The sequence below is a fragment of the Macrotis lagotis genome, chromosome 5, assembly GCF_037893015.1.
Source record: "Macrotis lagotis isolate mMagLag1 chromosome 5, bilby.v1.9.chrom.fasta, whole genome shotgun sequence".
Taxonomy (NCBI): Eukaryota; Metazoa; Chordata; class Mammalia; order Peramelemorphia; family Peramelidae; genus Macrotis; species Macrotis lagotis.
In genome coordinates this window covers 144,988,967-145,001,193 of record NC_133662.1, presented here as the reverse complement: position 1 = coordinate 145,001,193, position 12,227 = coordinate 144,988,967, and the positions used below count along the sequence as shown (strand labels likewise).

The 12,227-nt window shown below is 31.9% G+C and overlaps 1 protein-coding gene across 2 annotated transcripts in view; it reads left to right on the top strand.

Annotated features, from left to right (window-relative positions):
• The window catches only part of HBS1L (HBS1 like translational GTPase), a 125,804-nt gene that overhangs the window by 95,535 nt on the left and 18,042 nt on the right, over window positions 1-12,227 (top strand). For both annotated transcript variants that reach the window (XM_074187636.1, XM_074187638.1), the window contains 4 exons: window positions 472-546; window positions 5,817-5,934; window positions 6,109-6,177; window positions 9,537-9,641. In XM_074187636.1, the coding sequence (XP_074043737.1) occupies window positions 472-546; window positions 5,817-5,934; window positions 6,109-6,177; window positions 9,537-9,641 (367 nt within the window). The remainder of the gene's footprint in view (window positions 1-471; window positions 547-5,816; window positions 5,935-6,108; window positions 6,178-9,536; window positions 9,642-12,227) is intronic.

Sequence of the window (12,227 nt, the reverse complement as noted above, 5' to 3'; positions counted from 1 at the left end):
GTCCATAGCTTTTATTCATGCGAGTTCTTTTAATCTTTGCTATTAATTCTAAAAGAAATACCCCCAGAGTTGACTCTTTCTTCTTAATCTGTCATTGCTCAATTAATATATAAAAATGTTACCTAATGTCCAAACTCCTCACTAAATGTCAATAAAACTATCATTTTAACTCAGATTTTTTCACCTCAGCTTGGATTGAGGGCTATTGTTTTTTATATATTTAGGACTTGCTTTTCCCAATTTATTAGTATTTTCTGGTCCGTTATCTTAACCTGCATTTGATATTTTCTCATGAATGCATGGTGATAAAAATTTCCATGAAAATATAGAGAAAATGATTTTTAACTCCTTACTGGAATAAGGTCAGATTTTCTGACCTTAGTTTCTAATATTCCCGATTATAATAGTCTATGACTTATTTAAATGTGAAAGTATTCTTAAAATTTATTTTTTCATGGTATACTACACCAGGTTAATTGGCAACAAGAAAGATTTCAAGAGATTACTGGGAAACTTGGACACTTCCTTAAGCAGGCTGGTTTTAAGGTAAGATATATTTTAAACTTTAGGGGTTATTTTTCTTTATAGCATTGTTAGTTTATATTATAGAAGCACATATATATATATATATATATATATATATATATATATATATATATATATATATATACATAATCATCATTAAACAAGTTGCTAACAAATGCTTATTTATTTATAGAAATTGAGGGGACTTTGTCAATTCAGGTTTAGGCCATTGCCATCTTAAGATCTTTATATTTAGGGTCAATATAGATAATGCAAGGAAAAAAAATATAAATTGTACAGTACATCATTGCAGACTGCAGACATTTATTGATATATATTAAGTGTCTGGACCCAGTAACTAGAATCGTACATCAGAAGCTCTCTGCCTTTCATGAACTAACAAAAACATTCTCATACTAAAAGTACTGATCTCAAAATATCCTTGAGAATCAAACAAATTTAACTTCAATAAATTGGAACTATTATCACAGACAATTGCTGCCCACAGTTGTCCAGACATAACACTTGTCCATAAAAATTTTTAGAATGCTGGTTTTTGTTTTTGTTTTTTTTTGCAAGACAATGGGGTTAAGTGACTTGCTGGAGGCTACACAACCAAGTAAGTATTTTAAGTATCTGAGGCCACATTTGAATGCAGGTCCTCCTGTCTTTAAAGCCAACTGCCCCTAGAACACTGTTGGGGTTTTTTTTTTTGTTTTTGTTTTTTTGTTTTTTTAGTTTTTGCAAGTCAATGGGGTTAAGTGGCTTGTCCATGGCCACACAGCTAGGTCATTATTATGTGTCTGAGGTCAGATTTGAACTCAGGTACTTCTGACTCCAGGGCCAGTGCTCTATCCACTGGGACTCCTAGCAGCCCCAGAGCAATGTTTTTTAAAAAATATTGCCATTCCACAATACTTACCTAGCTGTGTGACCTTGGACAAGTCCCTTAACTCCATTACCTTGCAAAAAACAAAAACAAAAAAATAATATAAGCTAGCAGAAGAAATCACTTCTTCCCATATTTCTCTATATTCCTTATATTCATTTTATACTGCACAAAAATAATTCTATTTATAAACCATAATTTATTCAGTCTTCAACTTATGAGTACTCTCTGTTTCTATTCCTTTGCTATTTCAAACAAAATGTGACTAAACATTTTTATATTTTTCAAACTTCTCTTTATGTCTCTGATCTCCTCAGTTTATATGCCTAATACTGAAATTATTTGAACAAACGTTAGAAATGGTTTAATTACATTTATTGAATAATTTCAAAATGTTTTCCAGAATGGTTGGGCTAATAATTCATAGCAACAACAGTAGCATTTCAGGCTTGCCTTTCTCTACATAGGTTCTCCCATACTGATTATTCGTTCCCCCCCTTTTTTTTCCATCTTGCCTATTTGCTGCTTAGTTATAAGATGAGCTCTCAGAGAGTTCTTGTTTTTTTAATTTGTGATAAAGATTCACCTACTTCTGAAAGTTGTTACTACTTTTATCCTTTCTTGTGTTTTTTGAGGAAAAAAACACTTATAAAAATGATTCTAGGGGCAGCTAGGTGGCACAGTGGATAGCCTACCGGCCCTGGGGTCAGGAGGACCTGAGTTCAAATACAGCCTCAGAAACTTAATAATTACCTAGCTGTGTGACCTTGGGCAAGTCACTTAACCCCATTGCCTTGCAAAAAACCAAAAAGCAAATAAAAATGATTCGACCCATTTAGGTTCTTATTTGTAGATAATTTGGGTAAACTACTCTAAACACTTGTCAAACTGCTTTCCAATTCTCTCCATAGTTCATTAATATGGAATCCTTTTCCCATGATTTCTGTTTTTTAGTTCTTTAGTTTGTCAAAGACTTTAACTACTTTTTTATCTCTTTCACTAATCTACTTTTCTACTTTTTATGTCATAGCAAAGATTAATTTATTTTTATTTTTCTTTCTGGTATGCTATGGTCCTTTCATCTCTTTTTTTCATTGTTTCTCTTGAGATTCTAGACTTTTTGTTATTTCTTAGAGAATTTTGTTTAATTTTTGTCTAATGATATAATAACGATCGTGTGAGCTGATCATCTAGTTTGTCTTTTCCAGGTTTCTTACATTTTATGATCTCAGTTTCATTTAAAATAATTAGTGTGTTAGAATTTACTTTTGGTATTCTTCCTTCCTCCTGGTTTTTTAAGTCTTCCAGACTTTGGTATCCTTAGATTCTCTCTACCCCTAAATAAAATTTTAATCTCTTGGAGGGATCTAATAGAGTTAGACTTTTAAACTATTTATTAAACTATTAAATTGATGAGACTTAAGAATGTTGACTCTTCCAAGCAAATTTACATTTTTATTAAGAAAAAAATCCTGTTCTGAGTAAACCTGAGAAATACAGTTGTAGCTATGGAATTTCAGGTTTCTCTAAGTGGAAGGGAAGGGTTAGCCATAGTTCTCTGGTTCATTTCCCTGCTTTAAATCTGTTCCCTTCACTTTTGTCCATTCTCCACACAGTTTTCATAGCCATCTTTTTTTTTTTTTTTTAAGGTTTTTGCAAGGCAAATGGTGTTAAGTGGCTTTCCCAAGGCCACACAGCTAGGTAATTATTATGTGTCTGAGGCTAGATTTGAACTTGGGTATTACTGACTCCAGGGCCGGTGCTCTATCCACTGTGCCACCTAGCTGCCCCCATAGCCATCTTCTTAAAGCACTGGCTTGAGATGGCAGACCTCCACCCCTTAGTAAACTTCAGGGGCTGTTTTCTTCTCCAGGATCAAATATAAAATCTTGTTTGTCATTCAGAATCTTTCATAACCTGTGTTCTTATACCTTACTCCCTTTTCCTAGTTCTCATTAAGCATCTGCTGTGTGACAGACATGATGCTAAGCACTGGACACACACACACACGCCGCGCGACCTCCCTGCTCTCAAGGAGTCCACTAGGAGAGATAACATGCTAATAGCTATGTATTCAGACTGTGTATCTACATCTGTCTATCTATCTATATAATGACATATATTGGTGATAATCAAAAGAGGGTAGATACTAGTACCAAGGGGAATCAGGAATCACTTTTTTTGCAGAAGGTGAGATTTAATTGAAAATGGAAGGAAGCCAGAAAAAGGAGAGGGAGGAGAGAGAAAGTCAGTGGAAATACCTAGAACTGAGAAATGTAGCATCCCATGTGAGACATAGTAGCAAGGAGGCCAGCCTCACTGATTGAAAAGTATTATCCTGGAAATGATAGAACTATGTTCTTTTTAAAAAAATTGTGCAGCAAATTAAATTACAATCTATTCTTTACTCCCCATCCCCAAGAAAATTTTAAGAAAAGAAAAATTATTTTAGTTTTGTTTCTCCCTTGATAGGCTACCTCTTAATTTGGTTTGGTAATAAGAGCATTTGTACAGGATTCAGAAGAAGTAAAAAGGATGATTAAAGCATGAAAAAAGAATGATTTTTGAGGAGCAGTTAAGTGATTCAATTTATTTACCCTAGATTTGAGGAGTCTGGCATAGAAAATCATTCAAATACATTCATTTGCTTTGTGCAGTTTATACATAGTACATCTTATTTTCTATTTTTGGTTAATATATATTCTACCTATATCCTGATGCCCTCATACCTGTTTATTCTAGCTAAAATATAATAATTCTGTTAATCAGTTATTATTAGCTACCTACTGTATGTATATGAACTTGCAAGGCATCATCAACTCTACATTGACTAATACTTGTACTGGAGGAATTGCAACTTTGGTATGGATTGAAAGTGTGTGTATTTGATCACAGGTGTGATCAAATAGTCAATCCGTAAGCACTGTATTAAGAACCTAGCATAATTCAGCCTCTGGCTTTTTGGTGGGAATACAGTATAAAATAAAGCAGTCCCTGCTGTGAGTTACAAGGTGGCACAATGCATATAGCACCAGGCCTGGAATCAGGAAGATTTGAATTCAAATCTTCCCTCAGACACTTATTAGCTATGTCACCCTGGGCAAATCACTTAACTCTGTTTCTCAGTTCTCAGAAAAATGAGCTGGAGAAGGAAATGGCAAACTATTCTAGTACCTTTGCCAAGGAATTCCCAAATGGATTCATGGGAAGTCAGATGTGACTGAACAACACAGAGTCCCTAGGACTTACTGGGCTTATATTCTATTGGAAGGCACAAGAAACCCCGAAATAAGTAAAGCTAGGAGATAGAAATGGGAAAGTATCTTGAAAAAAGTAGAACTTGAATGAAACCAGTTTGCATCATTATAACAACTTTGTGAAGACATTATTTCATTTTTAAAAAAAACATTCTTATAAATTTCCCAAATAAATGTTCTCATATTTTTAAATGTTTTTAAAAAAATTATTCTTAATTTGGTTTAACAAGCAAAAACATTTCTGCATACAGAATAGAAAAAAGAGAATCAAGAAACTATGAATCTATTACAATACAACTAAGTATGCAATAAGTTCCAGGGCACCTGGGTGGCACAGGAATATCAGATTATCAGGTCTGGAGTCAGGAAGGCTTATCTTTCTGAGCTCAAATCTTACCTCATGACATTTACCAGCTCTGTTACCCATGTCAAGTCACTTATCCCTTTCTTCTACTTTTCTAATCTGTAAAATGAGCAGGTGAAGAAAATGGCAAACTACTCTAGTATCTTTGCCGTCAAATATGACTGAAATGACTTAAAAGTTCAATAGTTCCAAAGCTTTCCAATTTCTGTACCTCCGAAGTTCCTTCTAATTTTGTTATATGTGTATATATATATATATATATATATATATATATATATATACACATATATATGTATATATATATTTATATATGTATAAATATATATATTATATATATTTAAAAATTGCTCATTGATGCTTTTTTCTTCCTTTTTTTCTTCTTACTCTTATTGTTCAGCCCTCTATCCAGTTCACCAAGCTGTTTATAGAATACTAGAATATGTTGCCTATGTTGCCATATAATTAAGAATGATTATTTGAAATAAATTTTGTCAGCAGTCCCTGTCAGTAGTGAGGTAAAACAAATCATTGCTCTCTGATGTCTTGTACTCTTCGACTTTGTGTCAGTTAAATTCTCTTAGGTAATGGAAATACAATGGAGGGAATTTTTCCCCACAACATGAAAAAAGACTCCGGCAGTTTTTCACTGTTTACCAATATTCCACACACTGGGATAATTAAAAAGTCTAACATTCCCATTAATTGTATCCTAGTCATCTCTGCTAACTGCCTTTTGTCAAAAAAAAAAATATTTTATCATAATTTATTTTCTTTGTAAAAGGAAAGTGATGTGGCTTTCATCCCCACAAGTGGTCTTAGTGGAGAAAACTTAATTACAAAATCTCAATCAAGTGAACTAACAAAATGGTATCAAGGACGATGTTTGTTAGAACAAATTGGTAAGTAAAATTGCCTGATGATATTTTCTTTATTGTTAATTGTTCAGAGTTCTATAGTAAAAAGTTATTTTTTATGGAGTAGCATTTTGATGTGATTATTAAGAAAGAAGGAAAAAACATCTTGAAATTAGAACTTTGATATCTTTAAGGTTTTATCTTTTTTCCCTCCCTCAGATTCTTTCAAGCCTCCACAGAGATCTATTGAAAAACCTTTTAGATTATGTGTATCTGATGTTTTTAAAGGTAAGTATATAATATTTTTCAAAGAGTTTGATCATTTTCTCAGAGTATAGGCACATTATTTCCTAAAGTTTGTAATTTTATTAAAATTTTACTATAGAAAATAATAAAATAATGGAAATAAACATGTAATACATTGTCATTAGGGCTATACCTACTAGTAGCTGATACCAAACTGAGAAAGCTTAAACTCTGCTTTTGAATAATTGATTCTTTTCCCCAGAATGTAAGGTAGTCTGATGATGCTCAGGTTTCTTACTTTCCTGAAAGAATAAAATTTTCCAAGATCGTAGTTATGTTTTTTCTTTCCTTGCTATTACATACATTTTATACGTATAATTTATATACTGGACCTAGATTGAATCATAATTTGCATTATTATTGTTATTATTATTTTACTGTTATTGTAGAAATTATGTTTTTGAAAATTTTATTTGGTCATTATATAAATGTTTATTTGAGTGCAGTTTCTCAGTAATAAAAAGGAAGAACCCTATATATGCACACAATTCAGCCCAACTGGCTATGGCATAAATTTAAATACAGACCTTCTGGCTCTCAATCTATTTCTTTAATTATTAGGAAAATACTGTTCTTTTGAATTAAATAATATGCATTGAGTATTTCCTGTACTGAATCTAGTATAGTCTGTAATACTAAGTATATGATACTCTACCAGTCATGAAATTTATGCTTTGATCATATATTCTAATACTTGTTGTCATCTTATCAAAACTTAAAAGCTCAATGTTGATTTCTAACAATATTCTACACCAAAAATTTGAAGGATGGTTTGTAAGTACTTTAAAAGAAGATCAAGAGAACAAGGAGCTAATAGCGTATAAACTAAATAAAAATCATGCTATCCCAAAAGTCATTTCCTTTATTGATTCAAAGTATTATCAACAGATTGCATTGATGAATTGAAGTCAAAAAAGGGGGGGATTTAACAGCAATAAATAGAAAATTTTACATACAATTTGAAAAACTCAGTTTTATGATTATATGATTTAGAGTGTTTGCCTTATTAAAAATTAATGTGATAAAGTGCTGGGAGTTTTGACTGACCACAAACACAGAGTGAAGCAGTCTGCTAAATCTCCTAAAAGAAGATTTATCTAGTCTTACATTCAAAGAAGTATAGTATTTCCATCTTGGGAGTATAGTAGTCTTCATCTGAATTATTATTTTCTTTTCTTAGCATTAAGTTAAATAGTGCAAGAATAAGGGGATTAAATAAGGGGATTAGAAACCATGAATGAAGGAACTTAAAAATGCTTAATTTTGATTCAAAAAGCTAACAAGGGATATGTTCTTTTTTTCAACATTTGAAGGCCTAGTAGGTGAAGAAGGAAACTTGTTTTATGTTTTCATGAAATAGAACCAAAATCAGTGAACCGAAATTAAAGAAGACTTGTGCTCAGTACAAAAATTAATTTAGTAACATGGCCAACAATGGAGTGAACTACCCCGTAAATTAGAGGATTTCCTTTTTTAAAATTATTTTTGATAATAGTATTGAAAAGAGCTAACTTTATAAATATAGAGCTTTAAAATTCGCAGACCATTTGACATATATTTTCTCCTTTGATCTTCACAACAACTCTGTAAGGTAGGTAATAGAGGCACTATTATCCATAGTTTACAGATAACGAAACTGGGGCTAAGAGAGGTTAAGTGACTTAACCAGTGTCCCACAATTAATACCTGAGTAGAATTTGAACTGAGGTCTTTCCTTACTACAGGCACAGCACTCTATACCTTATGATACTACCTTTCTGTTTTTAGAAGAAGACAGTCAGAAACTGAACAGCTATCTGATATTCAAGATCTAAAAAAAGGATTCTTCCTAAGAAAAGAAATTAGACTAAGTGACCTTCATGGTCCCTTCCATGTTTCTGCATCTGCAGATAGAAAATTAGCTTTTGTTCTTTGACTACATGTTTTATTGTCATCCACAGTGAGAACATGATTGTCCTACAGGAATGCTTTTGTGAGAAGCTATCCCACAGTCTCTCTAATTCTGTGTAGACAAATAATTAAAATTAATGTCTCTAAGAGTCTTCATTTGTTATTAGAAGAAATAAACAAGGGAATGATTCCTATTTCAAAGAGCCTGAAAGAATAAATTCACACTTTCATAGTCTAGATATCTTTTGCTTCTGTCTCACAACAAATGTCTTCCACTGGGGCCTGAAATTGACTTTCTGGCACAGCTGTGGTGTCTTCTTCCTGTTCAGGTAACTGTGAGGTTGCACCTGTCATTTTTATAACCACTCTTTGAAACTACATGTAAATGAAAGGTTAACTATATAACTACACAAAATCCTTTGTGAAATAAATGAGATAACAGAAATCTGAAAATGTAATTAAAATTTTTTTAAACAAATATTTGTTATTGTTCACATCATTGCTGAATTTTAAAAATACTAACATTTAAATAGAAAAATTTAATATATCTAATATATTTTCTATGGATTATTTTAAGGAATTATTAAATGACAAAAGTCTGAATAATGGGTACTAGGACCTAGAATTCAGAGCAATTTAAGGGCAAAAGAAATTGTGAATCATCAGTGACAGCACCTAAAACCTATTACCTAGGTCTCCTGTTTACCAATATAATGTTCTATTTGCTATATCAGACTTCCCTAAAGTTCAGTTTATAATAGTTTAAAATGACCTGTCACTTGTTTTGTAATAAATAATTTTACCTAGTAGGAATTAGTCATTAATAGGGATTAAATGATATTTTTAATTAAATGACTTATTTTGAAGAGGGAAATTTGCATATTTTGTGTGTGTGTGTTTTATGCCACACACACATGTAATGCTGTTTAAAGTATTCTAAAGCTGTTCAAAGGAAAGAAGTTTTAAGAAACATGAATTAATTTGAATTACAGGCTTATTGAAACCTTCATAGAGTTATATATTCAGTTCTTATTAAAAACTATTTCAAGAAATTTCTCAGTGAAAACTGCAGAACAAGGAAATTAATCTTATAAAGAAAATTTTAAAATGTTTGTTTTAAAATGTTAAATTAACATCATCATATATCTGACTGTACTTGTTTTAACCATTATTTTGCGACTGTTAAGAAAATCCTAAATAGAATGCATATAACATAGGCAGATGACAAAATTTGAATACTTTAAAAATTATCTTGAAATATGAGTAATTTCTTTTGATCTCCATAAATTCACAGGTAATGAGAATACAAGACAGAAATTTAGAATTATAAAGGAATCTTAGAGATTCTTCTGTCTAGTTCAACTCCATCATCTTATTGATTAGGTAATAAAATATTAGCAATACAATACTATTTTAATATAAATTATTTTAAAGGGTTGATTTCTTTGCAGATCAAGGATCTGGATTTTGTGTGACTGGAAAAATTGAAGCTGGTTATATCCAGACTGGTGACCGACTGCTAGCAATGCCTCCCAATGAAACCTGCACTGCAAAAGGTATGCATCTTTGTGCAGAGCTTTGTGTTGCTAAGTGTTGAAAAGGGAGATTCTGTAGAACAAATTATCGACCAAAGAGTAAACAAGCAGTTACTGAAATCATGACTGTCAAAATGATACTAACTGTTGAAGTTAAATTGAGAAAACATTAAACGAATTTCTTCTGATGTGACTGTATGTGTAAATTGTCTGTGTGACTTTATATTTGTGTCAGGGTTTTCGGTGACAGTGATTTCAACAGCCCTTGTGAGAGATAATTTTCAGGAAGATGAAGTTCTCCAAAGTCATTTTGATAAACTCATTTTGGTAGGATGTCCTGAGATGACAATAGTTGTAGCTGACTTCTGTGACACCTAGTGGCAAGACTGATGATTGCACTTCATTGTTTCAGTTCTTGTCAACAGCTTTGAGAAATGTGCAGCAGAATTTTTAAGAAGGTTGGAATGTTAAGTTATAGAACTTTGTGTTAGATGACAAATACGCTATAAATCTGTATTCTCCCTCTCCTTTAAGGTTAACACGAACTCTAAAAGAGAGTCAATGCATTTGAAATCTATTCTCCAATGCAGAATCCACCTTAGTCCCTTTATTGCTTCTCTGATCATCAATTCACCATTTGATTTTGCATACAATATCTAAATACACACACATATGTATATATTGTATATTCTCTTGGGAACTTTTCAGTCAAAGTAACAATAACAATAATAATGACAGCTAGCATTTATGGACCACATTAAGGTTCAAAAAGTGCTTTTCATTTGGTTACCTTGTTTGATCCTCACAAGAATCCTAGAGTCTTTGACTTTAGTACAGAAGTCAAGTTGTTCCTAATAGCTATTAAGCTGACCATTACACTTGCTGAATTTAAAAGATAGTTTTTTTATCAATATTTTCTTTTTCTTCCTTTTCTTCTTAAGTTATATATTTTGTGTACACAAAACTAGATTTGATTTGATTACAGACTGAGTTAGTCTTGCATTTTGTTAATTCATCCTGTTTAATAATGTATTCCTTGAAGAAAATAACAAAACTCAACCCCAAGAAAGCTCTTAGTTGAAACTGATAAAATAGAAAAGCCAAAACCAAAATTACGGTTTTTTTGCTCCATCCTACTTTTGCTTATGTATTTTGTTATCACTCAGAATATTAAATGCCAAAAGTAGGAACAAAACTGAAATGATTATAACATTTAGAACTATGCTGTAGAATCTTAGAGGACCTTAGAAATATAGTTTTAAATTCTTCCTATTATATAGTGCTCAAATGGTATCATAAGGCAATATAAGAGTTGCCTTGATAGAAATCTGAATTTCCAGAAAAACTGCATATCTGAAACTAAGTCATTTAAAGATCAGTAGATTGATTTGAATATATTCTTACTAATTTTTTTACTTCTTTATGTCTCTTTTTGCATTATGGCACCACCTTTAGGCTGAAGGATTCTTAGGTAAATCTGTTTTTCACATCTGAAGCAGGGATTTGTACAGAATGATGAATCCAAAGCTATGGTCACTATCAATAATTAGCTGACCTTTAGATTGAACTCATTTTTTTAAAGGGTAGACTTTGAATTTAAAATCATTTTTCTCCAAATAGCAGAGTAAACCACAAGAGAAATAATTTGAATTAGAATTTAAGCCTGCTTTCCTGTAACTTTAAAGAGTTTTCAAACCTCAACTGAACTAACATTTCATATTGTTCAACATTAATCATTCTTTAGCTAATACATTAGAAACATTTAATCTATGACTTTTTTAAAATTAATTTTTAAAATTGGAGGTCAGAAAGAGACAGTGTAGTAAAATAGAAGGAGTCCTGGACCTGTAGTTAGAAGACCTTATTATATTACTAAAGTCCTGATTCTATTACTAAATCCCCTGATGTATGTAGTTATTAGTTCTATTTTATGAAGAAATTAAGGCAAATAATGGTTGATTTGATTGATTACATAGCTAGTAAGTGTCTGAGGCAGGATTTAGATGAAAGTTTTTTTGACTCCAAGTCCAGGACGTCCAGGACTCTATTGGTAACCTTCAGGAAAAGGGAATGTCAGAGAGGGAAAGTTCTGGCAGCTACTTGCTGCCCTCTTGTCTGTACCTATTGATTCTGGTTATAGATTGTCTTTTTTTTTTTCAGTTGCCCCTGAGTTAAATATAGTTTTGAAAATAAAATTTTATAGTACATTTTGAAATACACTAAAACTTTATTTACAAATGTAAAAAGCATTGGAGGTAGGGAGGGATGTGGAACAAAATTAGGAGGACATTGGACTGCAGGCCTTTGTTTGCCAGCCTCTAGACTGAGTAAGAAAAACTCAAAGAATGTTGATTTTGATCCCTTACGTTTCCTATCCTCAGTGAACCAGTAACACGTGAATATAGAGTTTCATGAGTAACAGCATGACAAGGTTACAAATGTCAGTACAATAAAGTCATGGTATATATTTCTAGGATTGAGTAAAAGCAGGAGAAGCAAAATGTTGAATGTTTATGAAGAACAATTTGCCACAGAAAGATATATCTTCTTCCAGTCAAGGTGATGGTTAGTATAAGAAATGTAGAAAATGTCATTTATCTTAGGATC